The sequence below is a fragment of the Uranotaenia lowii genome, chromosome 3 (genome assembly GCF_029784155.1).
Source record: "Uranotaenia lowii strain MFRU-FL chromosome 3, ASM2978415v1, whole genome shotgun sequence".
Classification (NCBI taxonomy): Eukaryota; Metazoa; Arthropoda; class Insecta; order Diptera; family Culicidae; genus Uranotaenia; species Uranotaenia lowii.
This window is the reverse complement of record NC_073693.1, coordinates 290,818,756-290,836,795: the sequence shown is the minus strand read 5'-3', so window position 1 is coordinate 290,836,795 and position 18,040 is coordinate 290,818,756. Positions and strand designations below refer to the sequence as shown.

General features: G+C 38.0%; 1 protein-coding gene across 1 annotated transcript; it reads right to left on the bottom strand.

Moving 5' to 3' along the window:
* Positions 1–1,495: 1,495 nt before the first annotated feature.
* LOC129753581 (transmembrane protease serine 9-like) lies at positions 1,496–3,244 on the bottom strand. Its single transcript, XM_055749411.1, has 2 exons — positions 1,617–3,244; positions 1,496–1,552 (listed from the first exon to the last, which is right to left on the bottom strand). Exon 1 carries the CDS (start codon positions 3,242–3,244, stop codon positions 1,790–1,792), a length of 1,455 nt encoding a protein of 484 aa, XP_055605386.1. The 3' UTR covers positions 1,496–1,552; positions 1,617–1,789.
* Positions 3,245–18,040: the final 14,796 nt, after the last annotated feature.

Genomic DNA, 18,040 nt, shown 5'->3' with positions numbered 1-18,040 from the left:
CCAATCACTATCGGAGATCCACTCAGTGGAACAGAGCAGAGAAACAACTCCAGGACGAGAAAGGCAGGAACAACACTAATATTTCCAACTTAATTCTCGTATCACGTTTATTTCTCTTCACTACTCTATTTCTATACAACACGACGATGCTGACGAAGTTTGACTGCGTGGTAATGGACGACGAAACCTACGTCAAAGCCGACTACAAGCAGCTTCCGGGACAGGAGTTTTATACGGCAAAAGGAAAGGGAAAGGTAGCAGATATTTTCAAGCACATGAAACTGTCAATGTTCGCGAAGAAAGATCTGGTTTGGCAAGCCATCTGTACCTGTGGCTTGAAAAGCAGCATTTTTATAGCTTCCGGGACTGTCAACCAAGAAATATACGTGAAAGAGTGTTTGAATAAACGTCTGCTGCCTTTCCTGAATAAACACGGTTGTTCCGTACTGTTTTGGCCGGATTTCGGCATCTTGCCATTACGGTTAAAAGGTCATGGAGTGGTACGCCGCCAACAACGTGCAGGAGGTTCCCCAGGACAAGAACCCTCCCAACTCGTCAGAGCTCCGCCCAATTGAGAAATACTAGGCTATTGTCAAGCGGAACCTGAAGAAGACCAAAAAAACTGCTAAGGATGAGCAGCAGTTCAAGGCAAACTGGCTGTACAGAATCTGATGACAGAGGTAAAGCGTAAGGCCCGGCAATTCGGATTTGGAAAAGTGAAATCCTAACTGAATATTTATCCTGAATTTAATACCAATTAAACTTGAAAAAGAAATTTAATTTGATTTACTAAATGAACGATTTCACCGATTTACACGCGTTTTCCCTTGACCAAATTTTGACCGTATCACCCTTTAAGTGATCATAAATTCATACTTTCATACTTTGATCATGAGGTTTGACAGCTCTGAGCGCTAGTGGCGACTCCACTCGGAAAATTAGCTTTTTCAGTGATGCATCAATAAACGAACACAATGACAGCAGCTAGGGCAAAACTCGTGGATAACTAGGATGCCTCTGCTAATAAACTAAAACGCTATAAGTAACTAACATAAATTACGAGATTAATCTCTCCATTAAATAAAAAAAAAATTTATGGTCGGTTTTTGAAATTCGACATAACGACTGTCGCCGCCACGGCCACCGTATTAAGCATGATCTTTCATTATTCATGAATGTAATCAATTGGAACAGAGTTATTCTTAACCGCTCATCGCTCATTTTTGCTTGTGTTCCTATGCCATTGAGAAATGTATTCGAATTTTACAAATCATTTCATTATCAAGCTGATTCGTACCATTTGTGACAGAAAAAAGGGCGATTCGGTTTAAATAGTTGATCACAAAATCGAATAAATTATCATGGTGATTATTCTATTGATGACAAAATGTTTGCTAAAAATAATTTGAGTTCCATTGGTGCTGAACCGTACGTCAGTTTAATCTTCCATCCTCAAGTGCTATGTTTATAAGTCTCCATCTGAAATCGTTTCGAAATCGAAATCAAAATCACTTGTTCTCCTCTCGGTTGTACGTTGATCTGCAGCTTCGGTCTGGAATATAGTGATTTTTTATAAGTTATACCACAATATTGCAATTTGAATACATCAGACGAACCTCTCGTTTGATCCAATCTAAAAAGAAAGCCGTATCGGTCATTATCGTAAACATTTCATTTTCCAATGTTGTTGTTATAATTCCCCGAACAGTCCATTTTCCATCCTTCTCGAAGTGCATTCCTCCACCGGAATCGCCATACTCAATGTATGAATCTTTAAAAGAAGTGTTAGCTAAATAACCTTTTTATACTGAACTATATTACCATTTGCTGGGGGTCCAGTACAGATATTTCCGACTGCTTCGTTTAGAGTAATTTTGCTATGAACACAATTGTGATCTTCTACAACAGGAACAGTTGCCGAACGAAGTACGATAGAATTATCAGGGTTGTCCCAACCTAGGACCGTTCCAGAAGCTCCATAGAGAGACAAATTCAAATCACTTTTCCTTGGCAAGCATACCGGCTGGATGTAATCATTAAACTGTACTGGTGTAGCTAGTTCTAGCAGGCCTATGTCATTTATCCCTTGACGATATTTTCGGTGATATGTTGCAGTTCGAACTACTACTTCTTGCATGTGGACAGAGCTTTCAATCAGATTGTTTTCACCTAGAACTACTATAAGTTTTTCCGCTTTACGTTTTTCATAAACGACATACAAGCAATGTGCTGCCGTCAACACGATCAAGTCACTTATAAGACTTCCACCACAAAAATATATTTTGTCGCCAAATTTAACGTAAAATATGGCCACCTGCCATGGCCATTCTCCCGCAAAGCTTCGCCTTCCATTGACAATCAGACTTCGTTTATTAATTTTCCTTTCACCACAATTGTTGGGACCACAGATGGTTTCAATGTTTTCGGGAGAATATTTCATGGTTGTTTCGCTTTTGAGGCGTAACCGACTTTTCAACCACCTGCGGTAATATTGTACCTTGATGAATCCAGCGTATTGTTTAGCATCACAAACATTGCTTGCTTCCGAACGCAAGGCCGTGAATGAAGCGACTCCTCGCAGTATCCACCGATTTCTTGTGAAGGTAACCAAACCTCCCCCGGAATCTCCATTGCAAATGCTCATTCCGTTAGCAAACCCTGCACAAAACATGCCCTCGTAGATCGTGTTCGCAAATATCGTTGGATTACTAGTCAAGCATCTGGAATAGTCAACAATTGGCAGCTCGGTCATCCGCAGCCAATCGGAAAGTGCGTTTTTTTCTGTAAAACCCCACCCGGCCACTTTTCCGTATTGTTGATAGAAGTTAGGCTCTTCCGTTTCGCAAATATCTAAACAAACTGGCAGCACTCGAGGCGTAAATATGGCGCGCTCGCTAAACATCACCAATCCTATGTCATGTTTGTGGCTATCTAAACTATATTCTTCATGGATGTGTATCTGTTGAAGTCTCATTGTTTGCACACAGTTATCCTCCTTGTCCAGTTCATGAGCTCCCAATGAAACAAGAATATCTCCAGTAGCCATCGGTTTACCATTGTTCTGATTGATCAAACAGTGTGCAGCCGTTAACACGAACCATTCATTGATCAAAGATCCTCCACAGCTATACGTAAATTTGACTGAACGGAATTCTCGATGCAACAAGGCCGCATGCCAGGGAAACTCTCCTTTGAGTGCTTCCGCTTCACGACCGGGCAGCAAAAATTCAGGAGAATTCAACATGAGTGATCCACATCGTATCCGATTCAGAAGACGGCCACATTGCTGGTCAGTTGTATTTGAAGCAGTTCGGTTTCAGCTACCGAGTAGAACGGACGTGGTTTTAGTTTGCTTAGTGAAAACAGAAAACAAAATGGAACCCAAGCGAGAAAAGACTCTGAAATTCCATTTTGGAATTCATACGCGAAACCCTACCAACGACGAAGTTTTTAATTTTTTTCGGAAAAATGGATGGAAGTGTGGTGACCTAAGCGCCATGTACCGGGAGGACTTCAGTTTATTCGTAAAGTTTCAATCGGAAGAAATTTTGCAAATGGCGCTGGCAAAGATAGGCAGTCAGGTTATCTTCGAGTATGCAGACGGGATTAAAATAAACGTGATAGTTTCTGTAGCTAACGGAGCAGTCAAGTACGTTATAATATTTGGTCTTCCACCAGAAGTAGAGGACCAGCAAATATGTATGGTTTTGAAAAGGTATGGGAAAATCCAACAATTGGTTAGTGAACGATATTCCGCGGACTCTGGGTTCCCCATTCTGAACGGGGTCAGGGGAGTGTACATGGAAATGGAAACTGAGGTACCTTCTCAACTCCAGATCCAATGTATCAAGGCAAGAATTCATTTTGATGGCGTCCGTAAAGAATGTTTTGTGTGTGGGGCCTTGGATCATGTGAGGATTCATTGTCCCAAAAAAAGAAACTTGAACGTTAGAGTGCTGGATGTCAAAGAAAACGGTTCATTTGCAAGTGTTGTGGCAAATGGCATTGCAACTGCAACAGAATTGAAAAAGAATTCGACACACGCTGGAGGAACGGAGAATAGTTTGACTGTTTTGGATACACGGAGCATTCAAACAGTGGCCGACATCAATAATATCGTTGAAATCGGCGGCAACGTGGTTACAGTGGAGGACAACAGTAATCTTCGTGTGCAGATAGGCAATGAAGATCACGTTTTGGTGAACGACATCGCTTGCAGTGTGGCGGAAGAAGACGAACGAATAGAAAATGCAGAAGGGTGCCGTGACGAAAAACGAGAAAAAACGAAAAAACGAGATAGAAGATCTTTAAGAGAAAAAGGTGATGACACTTCGGGGAGTGAGACGCCGGGACGGAAACAAATGATCGTTGCAGCCAAAGGCGAAGATTTTGTACGAGCACAATCGAGATTTTCAAGGTCACGCGAATCGAGGAGTGCCTCTTGCGAATTAATTCGACGAAAAAATTAGATCGTAATAACACTATTAGTCAAATGATTTAAAACACAAGTTTTCAGTTGTGGTAAATAATAAGTACTCGGAGTGCTTATTTTTGATAAGTTCTTCAGAGAAATAACAATTACAGAGTAGATTTGAAGTGCTTACTGGTTAGAAGTAATGAAACTAGAAAATCAATAAAAATATTTGTATATCCTAGGAAATGTAAAGTTAGTTTAAGATTAGTTTTAAATAAAAAAAAAAAAATGAAAAAAAAAAAAAGCATCCGTCGAACCGCAACACTGAGCAGTTGCTAAAATCAGCAAACCAACAACTGCTTTAGCGTGCATGATGAAGTGAACTGATCGTTAATTTGAATCGACCGATCGGAGGAAACCTCTATCTGATGCAGTACATAGTTGGCAGCAGCTTGGCCAAATGATGAGGATCACCGATAAGAAATTCGCATTTCGTTATCAAAGATGGCTTGAAACAGATTGACTACAAATTCAAAACTAAACTCAACATTGCTACGAATTACAAGCGCTGGGAATTCCCCACTTATTTTACTGATAATTTCTACATACAGGGTAGCTTCTCCACGATAGTGATACATTTTATTTCTGACATGCGGTGTGGTTTGTTACACCTTTGAAAAATAAATAAAATTTTCTAAAAACTATTTAAATTTAATTGTTTTGTAAGCATTATTTTAAATCGAATTACAACATAAATCAAAAGCCCCCCGCAGCTGGAGTCTCGAATGGCAATACGAAGATGCATAGTTAGCTAGTGTAGAGCAAAGGCGGAACAATTCATGGGAGCTTTTCATAAACATGCCATCTAGTCTAAAATTTCAACACCTATCAAGCTTTCTCCTATTGACGCACTAATGCCTGTATATCAGTTCTAAATGCTGATTAAAAATACCGTCTGCACCACCTAATATTCTGTTAAAAAAAATACCATTGTATGTATAGAAGACTGAGTCGATTTGGGGTCATTTTTGAATTTCTCAAACCCTGGGGTCAAAAAAGCTTTGTTTTGGTCCAAAACTCGTCCATGATTTTTTGCAGAATTTTTATGTAACGTTTACATGAGTAAACTTGAACTTTTAGATTTGTATGGGAAAATTTAATATTTTGTACCGTCAAACGGGGAAACATGCAAAAGCAGGGTTAGATGCAACATTTGTATACAACAACACTCATTCAATTTTTATTTCAATATACTGTAATGAAGTTATCATTGAATGATAGCAAATTGATGATAACAAAGTTTTTAACATCGTGAATGTTTTTTTTATAGTTTTTGATTGTCATAAAAAAATTAAAAAATCGAGCAATAAATGTACAAATTTTTACATTTTTCGATGCCGTGAAAAACTTTACCTAGTATGACGGATTGGCTTAATGATATCACCTACAAACTTTATATTGCTATCAATATCCTTTACCAACACTGTTGGTTTATAATAATTCTTTGGACAATCACCAATTTTTTTTAAACAATTTTTTTTATAATTCAGTTAGCTGTCTGGGGCAAAATGCAACAAAATGCAAATCAGAACTAAATCTCATAAATCGTGTTTCCATATGCTGGGATGTGATTGTTTTGCATTATGTGTCTGTTAACATTTAAATTTCATCCATCCTAAGAATTATTTTCATGATTTAAGCTAAAAGAATCTTTTGTAGTATTTTTTACCCCTAAATGTATGCAGCAGATTAACACTTTTTTCTTAAAAAAATTTTGACAGAAAAAATGGAAAATTTAATTCGAACAAAACCAAAAATTACTGCAATTGGTGCATTATGCGTTATAACATCACAAATGTATCAAAAACTATAAATTTTCAAACGTTTTCATTTGATTTTTCATTAATAACTGAGTTTGTTGCAACTTACCCCTTTTTCTTAGTAGGGTGAAAATCGCATGTTTTTGTTAATTTAAAAATAACTGGTAAAACCAATAATTTTTCTGACTACATCAGTTTGGTGTCCTATCAACCTTAAAACTTTTGATGTACAAGAGGTATGATTATCTGTAAGCATTAAGATTTTAGAAGCCATTGAAGTTGAAAATTGTTGCATGTTGCCCCAGTTGACGGTACTGAAAAATCAACATCAATTTTGTTTCTTCTGTGGAACAGAACCAGCTGATGCTGTTTGTGCCAAGTTATAAATTCCTGAAAGAAAATTTCCCGTTGAACAACTTTGTCGAAGACCGTAACTGCATATCTTATTAGACCAGGGGCGGTCCTAGAGTTGGCTCTTGGGGGGGGGGGGGGGGGTGATTTTCCAAATTTTCAAAAATCGAAGGAACGTAATATCTGGTGAAAAAACGATCATTTTGAAAAAGCGAAAAAATGGGGAGGGTGGTGGGGAAAGGGTGGGGTTAGGGAGCGAAATACTTTTTGATAGTCTGTTTTTAACCAGCTTCAAAGCTAAAAGTTTATTGAAACAATTAGTCATATGTTAAAGAAATAATTCATTGTTACCTTACATTTTAGTGCTTTCCCAAGATAATAAGATTTTCAGCTAATGTTTAGATCATGGCAGTTAATCAAGGTCTATGATCGGATGGTCTAATCTGAGTATGCTGAAGTTATAGATGGTTTTAGTTCAATTTCTTCGTTAACTACTTTCAGCGGATACTTACAAGGCTTGTTCTGTTACAACTTAATAGTGTGAATTTTTGATCTTATCCTAACGAGCGATACGAGCTATAATAAATGAGATTAGGTTAGACCGTGCTCAAATTACCACGTCGGAAATAAATGTTGGTGACTATTTTCTAAGCTAAACTAATTCCTCGTACTTGACTTAGCATATATTTGTATACGCCGAACATTCTTAACTTCGTTATTGATCGTCATGTTCCGAAACGTAGGGTAGCTACTGATCTACGGGCTCCCTGGGTCACTAAAGAACTGCGGCGACTGAAAACGGCCAAGAAACGTGCACTCCGAAACTACAACTAGCACAAATCCCCTTACACTAAGGGAGAATACCGCAAACTAAACTCTGCTTATAAATAAGTCAGTAAGCGTAGCTTCTTGAATTATCTAAATCGGTTACAAAGGAATTTCAAGACCAGTCCGAAATCTTTTTGGAAGCACGTAAAAAATCAACGGAAAGAACCAGGGCTTCCGTCCTACATGTTCCTTGACAGCGACACAGCGAATTCTGGCCAGAGCTGTAGGAAATATATCACCCCTAGGGTCATCTTTGAATGGTATTCTGGTCGACGGTGCAGCCATCCTAAAAGCGACAGCTAAGCTAAAAAATTCATCTTCTACGGGCCCGGACGGTATACCAGCTACCTTTTTGAAGCGTTTCATGCCATCTTTGCTGACACCTATCAGGCATCCCAAGTAACATTTTAAACTCAATTAGGTTTTATACGAAAAGCATAAGGTTTTATAATCGCATTGAGAATGCGTTAATGGCTGTGTAGCGTATTTTGGGAAGAGCACAATAAAAATTCCCTTCAGGATAGCTACAGAACCCTAACAAAACTCTCTCTTAAAACTCAACTGGTTTTCAGATTAATTTTTATCATTCATTTTTATTTCGGTCTGGAAGGCAGCTAAACAACCTTTACAAAACTTTTTTATACAACCACAGGAAAACGTCAAAACTTCATTGAAAAAACCTATAAAAAATTTGTTTGACGAATAAAAAGCCTATATAAGGATAACAGTGTTGTCATATTTTAATTTGTATTTTCATTTAAAACAAATTCTTAAAGTTTTCGTATCTTTTATTGGTTCTGTATTTAAACAGTCATCCGATTTGACTAGACCGAAATTACCCCAAAATTCTGTAGTTTTCTCGATAAATCTGTCATGTGGCAACCATAATCAAAGCCAATCCAAGTATCAATAATGGCAGCAACAGTAAAGTGATAAACTTTCTCATCCACTGCAGCAATCAAAGGTAAATTTCCATGGTTTGATCGCATAGCATCGTTTATTTGCGGTATATTAACTTTTGCCACTTCCATAGGCACAAGGGCTTTCAAAATCATGATGAAAAAGTGTATTCTATTCAGCCAGGCCTGCCACAATTCTGATGTTTCGTTCCGTCTAGATCATACCCCAAATATCCGGATGTTCATGATGTGCCATCACCGAAATATAGTTCTTCGAGCAGCGCAGCATCGAAAACGGCCTACACAGTACCCGGTTTGCTGTCGGAATTCTCATTACCGGAGAGTTTCCGTAGCATTGAAAAGGAACTCCAGCTAGATCGTTCCACCGCATAAATGCAATTCCTGAATACACCATATTAAAATTAATAAGTGACCAAATCGAATAGTGATAGAGTGACTCATATTGAACTAAGAAAATAAAAATTATGTGTGATAAATTAACAAAAATGTGCTCGAAATTATGTGTTGTCTTTTAATGAATGAAATCATTCAGTCAGCTGATCTGAAAAATGTCGCTTGCAGCAGATGACACGCCATTTTCCTTCAATATAAATCACAGAATGTAGCAGTGTTTTCATGAAATGCTTGAATTATCGTCATTCTACCAAAAATTTTTTTACATACTGACAAAAGAGAGGAAAAATGCATATTTGCAAAAACCGAATGACCAAAATTTATGTATTGAGCTCTTTCATTTAGCAAAATCATACAGGGGCGCTTATTATTTGCCCTTATTTCGAAAAATTATTCGAAAAATTTAGAAGCGCAACCAAATTTTTCATTTTATTACGATAATAACATCTCCATTTCGCCAGATAAATCTAATGATTATTTTGTGCTTTTTGATTTTGACAGGAAAGATCCATGTTGTTTTATTTGTTTTTTTTTTTATTTGAGTCGGATTCTTATATTTTATTAAATGCGTTTTTAAACCCGTTCTTAGAATCGAATTTTTTATGAATAGTTTTTATACCTGTCACTAGAATCAATCATCTTGAACCAGCTTTCGGTGAAACCCCTTTGAGTCCATATGGTTGTATAAGGTACTTGTAATGAGTTCTTCAGAACCTCCTGTAGGTGGGCCTCTTATAGGTGTTTTATAGATATTTTAAAGGGGTTTATATAACAAATCGTTGTTTTATAACGCAGTTCTGAAGTGCCCTTCAAGTTTCTTAAAAAACTAAAATTGTTAATTGGGATATCTTTCAATCATCGCTGGACGGCGGAATCTTTCCTTCATTGTGGAAAGAAGCTCACATGTTTCCTGTCCACAAAAAAGGAGATAAGAGAGACGTGAGCAACTATCGTGGAATCTCCGCTTTATGCGCGATCGCCAAATTGTTTGAACTAGTTGTTTTGGATCTCATTTTGCAAGCATCACTTCTCCAACGTTCATGCCTGAAAGATCCACAACTACCATCATGTCACCATCTACCGCCCAGTTAAGCGGTTTTTCAACTTCAAACATGTGTAATAAAAAAAACGACGGCAGATTTTTATTCGCTTTCTTTTCCAATACATCTCAAAACTGCTCTACTTTAAATAAAAAATTTAGTGGGCTGCGAAAAATGTACGCTTTTAAAAATAATTAACTAAACGTTGAGGTGTTCAACTGGCCCTGTTAAAGCCCACTCGACTTTTTCGTGTATCGATAATGTTTTCTTAAGGAAAAACTATCTAACAACACGGAAACTGTTCTTTTTAATATTGTCCATGTAACGAGCTGTCAAAACCATATTTTGGATCTTGAGAGAATACATTTTGTGAAATCTTTCCCGCAAATTTTGTACAAATTTTAACAAAGTGCGTTGACTGACAAAATGATGATTCCCGGCAAACAGCCTCAAGCTATCGGTTACTTTCAGCGATAAAACATCATTTTCTAACGTAATCAAACTAAATGCTTCTTACAATTTACACTTTTGACACAATACATGCGTTAAAAACAAAGAAATTGTGCGTGACCGGTAATTAGGAACCCACACTTTTATTTATACACCAATTACCGCCCATCACTAAACGCTTTAAAAAACAACAACTATTGAAAAAATCGAAAATTTTCCGATGCAAACGTTTCAAGTCGATTGTAGGACAAATAGGTACTATTTAGTAAACAAAACCCCTTTTTTCCCTAGGAGCAAAGTTATGCTTAGTTCGCTAACAGGCGTCGAATTCAATAATTTGACCGGAAACGAAAAACCAAATATTTTATTTCTGGCTATAGTTAGCATAATTAAGTGATGATTTTTCAGTGAAATGGTCGAACAATGATGCCGACACAGAACACAGGTCTTATTTTTGGGGAAAAAATTCCAGTTTTTTCTAAATACACACAAAAGGGTGATTTTGGGCGGTAAATGGTGTCTGGGCGGTGAATGGTGACTTGATGGTACAAACCTACTGAGCTTTACATCGTTCGTGCAGGACAGCTTTGCCAAGAAAAGTCAAACAGACGCCATTTACACAGATCTCTCTGCTGCGTTCGATAAGGTGAACCACGAAATTGCAATCGCAAAGCTCGAACGTTTAGGCTTCTGTGGTTCCCTACTGGATTGGTTCCGGAGTTACTTAATGGGATGAAAGTTGTAGTCAACTTCCTACAACAGCAATTCACCGCTTTTTATCGTTTACCCGTAAGCGGCATCCTCTTCATGCAGAGTACATCCTCGGAGACCAAACCATCATCCGGGTGGACCATATCAACGATCTGGGCGTTATTCTCGACCGAAGGCTGGAGTTCAAGATTCATACGAACTATGTTGTCGACAAAGCTTCTCGAAGCCTTGGATTATTGTTTCGTATGGCCAAAGATTTCAAAGACGTATACTGCCTGAAAAGTCTTTATTGTTGCATAGTTCGCTCTATTCTCGAGTACGCTTCAGCTGTTTGGTGCCCTTTCTACCAGAACGGAGCTGAAAGAATCGAGGCTATCCAGCGGCGTTTCTTGCGGTACGCTCTACGACACTTAAACTGGCAGGATCCGTTTCGTTTACCAAGCTATGAAAGCCGCTGCCGTCTCATAGGCTTAGATACGCTTCAAGCACGCCGAAATGCTACACGTGCTCTAGTTGTAGCGGACCTTCTCACAGCTAGAATCGACTGCCCCGAACTGTTGGAGGCCATACCTCTACGACCCCGAGGATTACGAAACCAGAACCTGCAGCTCTACGTTCCGATTCGCCTGAACAATTACGGGGCTAACAGCGCTTTCATCGGCATTCTAAAAACTTTTAATCGGTTTTCCGAACATTTCGACTTCGACGTCTCAAGGAACGTATTCCGAAGAAAAATTTTAAGTGTATGAAGTATTGTATAGTCTTATGTTGATATTAATTTTAATTTGTTAGTTAGTAATCATTAGGATCAACATGTGATCCGTTGATGTTTTAAACAATAAACAATAAACAAAAAACAATAAACAATATACGTTGTATGTTTCACCAACGAATCCTTATCGCTCTAAGTTAGGCCCTGTGAAACTATTTCTTTATGATTCACCACTATCACCTGCTTCTAGCTCGACAAGTTTTTGATTCTAATCTGACTTTGTTGTTATTTACTCGAAAGCTGACAATTATCTTCGACTACTACTTCCACATGTCAGAGTATTGTGACGCGGGAATGCCTGTTGTCAATACCCTTTTTATCAACGCCTACTCAGGGGCGTAACAGATAATTTCTACATACAGGGTAGCATCGTGTAAGTGATTCATTTTATTTATGACATACTAGCTTACCCGGTATGCTTTGGTACACCCTTTAAAAATAAATGAAATTTTCTAAAAACTATTCAAATTTAATTGTTTTGTGAGCATTATTTACAACATAAATCAAAAGCAATCGCTATCGAATGAGAGATGCAGCTGGAGTTTCAAATGACTATACAAAAAGACGCAAATCAATTTTCTGAAACTTGATATCTTGATTTGCAGAGTGATTGTTGAACTATTAGGTTACCATGCCTGAAGTTTTTGAAAAGTTCTATCGATGGGATCAAAAGTTACGCGAGGTACAATATTTCAGGCATGCAATTTCTATAGAATTTTGGACGATCCATGAGAACAATATCGTTTCCATCCACAAATCAGTCAAAAAATTCTGGCAAAAGCAAAAAAGTAAAGAAAAAAAATGTAATAAATGATCTATTTGTGTTTTGAAATCAGAATCTCGCGATATTGTTTTGATTATATTTTTGGTTAAAATAGATTTACTGGTTGTTAAACATAAAATAAGATTTTTCTATGGAATCATTCGTCCAAAATTCTATAGAAATCGCATTTCTAGGTTCATGCCTGAAATATTGCAACTCTCTTAACTTTTGATTCCATCGATAGAACTTTTTTAAAAACTTCAGACATGCTAATTTAATATTTCAACAATTACTCTGCAAAACTTTAATAAAAAATGTAGCTTAGTTTCTAAGATATTGAAGTTTGAATAGTAATAGTCCAAAAAGTCCGATTTCCGTAGGATTATTGTATCTCAGGCCACACAAACTCCAAAAGCTCAAATTTTGTGATATGACAGTGTGATAGTGGATCTATATAACGCAGAAAATTTGATCAAAAAATATCATCAGAGTAAAAAGTAACGGAAGTTCAAAGTCGAAGTGACAGTGTGCGTGCTTCCAATTTCTTTACAATTATGAACGGTACTGTACTTTTTGGAGGGGAAGAAGTATTAAGATAAAGGAAAATTTGTACAATATCAAAAAGTATGCCAAACTTTATGAAAACACTAAGACTTTGGCTTTGATAATATTATGTATGTTCCATTTATTGAATATGAATGTCTCAATTCATAAAAATGGAAAGCTTCTATCAAAACAATAAATTGTCAATTCAATAAACATCTCACCATGTCAAAAAGCTTACGTTTATCATTTTTAACAAAAATATATCGACGATTGTTGAAATTTTGACAATTTTTTATTGGTTTTGTATGGAAGCCCCCCCTTTTCGGATTCGGAGGGGTTTGAAAATATATTAGAAACCATTTCCGGTCTTTAAAACGGCTACACACCATATTTCTCGATTATCGGTTCAGTTATTTTCGAAAATTGTTCTGTTTGTGTCATATTTTTATTGATTTTGTATGGGAGCCTCCTCGTTTTGGATTCCATGCCCGGTCTTGAAAACAGCTACATGAAAATTTCACGTTGATCGGTTCAGTAGTTTCCAAAAAATGTTCAAATTGTGTATCTTTTTGTAAATTTTGTATGGGAGCCAGCCTTTTTTTCGATTCGGAAGGGTTTGAAAGTATTGAAAAAACTATTCCCAGTCTTGAAAACGGTTTCACCTCAAATTTTACGTTTATCGGTTCAGATGCTTCCAAAAATTGTTCGAAATGTGTCTCATTTTTATGCGAGCTACCCTTCCATTAAGTCAGAGCGAGTTGAAAGTACTTTAGAAACCATCTCCCACCCCAAAAGCTCTAACATACCGAATTTCCCATTGATCGGTTCAGTAGTTTTCGAGTTTAAAAGGGACAGACAGACAGACAAACATTCATTTTTATATTCACCCGGCTGATTTTACCCGGCCTTGCTCGGGTTCACATAAAATATAAATCAAAATGAATCGTTTGACTTTTCGAAATTTTGGAAGCTTTATTTTCATCATTATAAGAAATTGGCCCACGTTTGGCCATGTTAGTATTGTTAGTCTTTCTTTAAGTTTTCATTGAGATTATTTACTCTGTTTATCGTTTTCAAATTATTGAAAAAAATATTGTTATGAGGTTTTGATTAGAAGAAATTTGAAATAATTTCCCTTGAATCACGAAAAACATTTTTTTATCCATCATTTTTTAGGAAGCTTGAATAGATTAGACCCTTTATTGTTTTCTCCAAAAGATGAAACTGTTTTTTTAGCTTTCCTATCCCCTATCTAATGAAAATCTCTGTTGGAGATTATTCCACTTTTCAAAATGGATAATCTTCTTGTACATTGGTTTGTTTAAACTTTATTTACTCAGAAATTTCTAAAAAGACTTCCGAACTTTGTTGATAAGAACTTACTTTGCATGTTTTCAAATTTATGTGTGTATTTCTCCGCTTTTTTGATTTACACAGTTTTATTATTAGTTTACCTTAAATGTTGAAAGCTCACTAATAGTTTATCAAAAACAGATCACCTCTGAATCGAAGTCACCAATTCAATTTTTCTCTTCTTGGGCACAAATATCCCATTGATTATTTTGAAGAATAATCAATGTTAAATTCTAAAATATCATTTGTTTGAATTCGCAGAACTAAACAGGTTAACAATAAATTTTCTCATAATTGGATGGTAGAATCGACAATATTGGTCATCAATGATAACTCAAAAGATAGAAATTGGCCAAGGAAATTGAATTGAATAAAACTCAAAACCTCAGATTTATTAATCTTATCAATTTTCTAATCCCCCTTTAAATTCCTCGAAGGCTATTGCAGCTCTGAAATCGCAGCCTTAGCCTTATAACTCGGAATCTAATTAATTTTTCTTTCTATATAAAGATTCCCAAAAATATGAAAATGGTTGGATTTTATAAGCTGGAATTTATGGAAATCGGTTCATCAGTTTTTCAGCACTCAGTCCGAATAGCTATTCAGCAGAGGAAGTCAGTTCATTTTTCACTGTTCAGTTCACTGTTTGTTTTTGTTGACCCTCAAAGCCCCCCAGCAGCGGTTAAAGCACTTTGAAAGCCACTACAATATAAGTCAATATATGTTCCTAACAGGTTTGCAGTATTTTTCAATCCAACATGTAGGCTCATTATTGCATCCAAATATCTCGTGCCGGTACCACGTGCTTTAAACAGTAGAAGGAAAAAAACATCCGCCAAAATTCCCACTTTTAAATTTTTAATGTTTAGCAAGAACTCTGGATGGTTGCTTCTAATGCCCGGCCCATGGTGATGGTGAAAATAAACCCGCCAAAGGAAACGAAAATTGCTTGACAAAATGGGTGCCATGACTTTTGGTTCGTGGGAATAAAAACAAAAGTTGTATGGGAGCCCTGCCTCCCTCAAGTCGGAGCGGTTTGTAACTATTATAGAAGGGCTTCAAATGGTGAGTCGACAATCTGGAAGGAATGACAAACACAATGATCACAAATGACAGCCAGCTAAAAGTGTATACGCAGCTGGCGGCGAAGCCCGGGCAATGTTGTCAACCCGACAATAGCCAAGTGATGAGGTGCCCCAATCCTAAGGCACCGTGACGATAGGATGTATGGCTGGAGGGAATCTCAGTCGCTAACGGGACCTGTGGGGCACCAGGGCGCACCCCACAGTATATAGCCCTTACTGTGTTATAGCAGGGCACTGACACAGCGGACCGTTTCTTCCCTAGCTAATCGTGGGACTTAAAATGAACACAACGACCTGAGCTGCCTAAACAGGGCCTTGTAAAGGACCAGTCGGCAATAGACCAGGTCAATTCCATAGAAGGAGAGTCGATCGGTATAGGGGATACTGTGGCAACTCTCGATCTCAATGAACCGGAGTAAAAGGACCAGGTCCAATCAATGGACCAGGGACCAGACCCCGGGACGAGCGAGAAAGAGGTAGATAGCCACAGTAAATCCTGTGCAAATTGCTTACCGGAAGGGACTAGTACGTTGAACTTGGGCCTTACCATGGAACAAGATCAACAAAAACCAGGCCCGAGTGGAAAGTGCGGTTCTAGAGATAACGATACCTCTAACAAACCTGCAAAAATTAAATTCAAAGCTGCCAAAACAGCTCCAACAACCCAAAGCACATGGAGTAAACCGATACGAGACAAACAAACATATGCAAATGGCAAAAAGCCGGTGTCTTGCCCCACTTCACTGGGCAAAAAACCACAGAAATGAACACCTTAAAGTGTGTTCAGGCGAATCTTCACCATGCTGTAGAAGCCTCGAGTACACTACTGAGAAGATTCGTCTCCGAAAACCTGGACCTTGCCTTTATCCAGGAACCTTGGGTTAACAAGGGTAAGGTACAAGGGCTTTATACCCCAAATGGTAAGATTCTCTACGACGAACGGAGCGCTCACCCAAGGGCTGCTCTACTAGTTAACAAAAGAATTAAATTTACTCCCTTTTCAGAATTTATCGACGGAGACATCACGGCTATACGGATAGAAGTACCAACACCGAAAGGTAAGCACACGGTGAGTGTAGCTTCAGCGTACTTTCCCGGAGATAGCACCGATATACCCCCACCGATGGTAGTAGAATTTATGAGAAAATGCCGGGCACTTAACCAGCAGTTTCTCATATGCTGCGACGCTACCGCACATCACACGATGTGGGGAAGTACAGATATCAACACTAGAGGTGAGTCCTTATTAGAGTTTCTTTCACAAAACAATATTGAAATTTGTAATGAGGGAAGCATATAACGACGAACAGACAAGAAGTCCTCGATTTAACCCTATGTACACCACTTCTCCTGGGAAAAATTAAAAACTGGGAGGTATCGGATGAAGAATCACTGTCTGATCATAGACATATTACATTCGATATAGTGGGAGGGGAAATAATCAGGGACGTTTATAGAGACCCCAGGAACACCAACTGGAGTCTCTACATACACACACTTGAAGTTTGCAAACCTTTGTTGGATGTGAAAATACGAACAACAAAGCAGCTAGAGGAAGCTTCAAACTGTTTTACCAATAAAATCATATACGCTTTTGAAGCGAGCTGTCCACTGAAGGAACGTGTTTCTAATAGAAGAGTTCCCTGGTGGAACAGACAACTCGAAAAGTTAAGAAAAACAACAAGGAGACTTTTCAACAAAGCAAAAGCTGACTCAAACTGGGATGACTATCGTAAGTCCCTAACTGAGTACAACAAACACATTAGAAAAGCTAAAAGGAGTAGTTGGAGGCACATGTGTGAAACCGTTCAATCTACGCCAGAAGCTGCCAGGCTCCAGAAAGTTCTATCTAAAGAACACTCAAATGGACTAGGTCAATTGAAGAAAAACAACGGGGAGTTCACTACAGACCCGAAAGAAACCCTTCAATTACTACTGAGTACGCATTTCCCAGAATCCATCGGTTTAGAGATTAAGGACACTCCGGCTGAACAACCCAATCGGAATGTCAGGCGTGATGAAGCTCTCCGCAAATCGCGCGCAATCTTTACACCGTCAATGGTTAACTGGGCAATCAGTACATTTGAGCCATTCAAAGCTGCTGGTGAAGATGGGATTATACCAATCCAAATACAGCAAGCAAAACAAATGGTAACACCTGCCTTGGTTGAGATGTTCGTAGCCAGTATGACACTTTGTCATATTCCCACACAGTGGAGAAAGGTGCGCGTTATCTTCATCCCAAAACCAGGGAAAAAAGATAAAACCCAACCAAAGGCATTCAGACCTATCAGTCTAACATCCATTATCTTGAAAATAATGGAGAAGATACTTGACGAGCACATTAAATCGCAGTATCTTAGCTCAAGTAAGCTGAACAATTTTCAGTTTGCTTACAAAAAAGGTATGTCAACGGTCACGGCCTTACATACTTTAACACAAAAACTAGAAAAGACCATAGAGGCAAAAGAAATAGCACTCGCTTCTTTTCTAGACATTGAAGGGGCATTCGACAACGCATCTCACAGTTCAATCGAAATAGTTATGAAAAGACGAGGATGCCACTCGGCAATTGTTAACTGGACTAGTAGCAT

Coding starts and splice junctions, on each gene's coding strand:
- LOC129753581 (XM_055749411.1), bottom strand. CDS start 3,244: ATGTTGAATTCTCCTGAATTTTTGCTGCCCGGTCGTGAAGCGGAAGCA.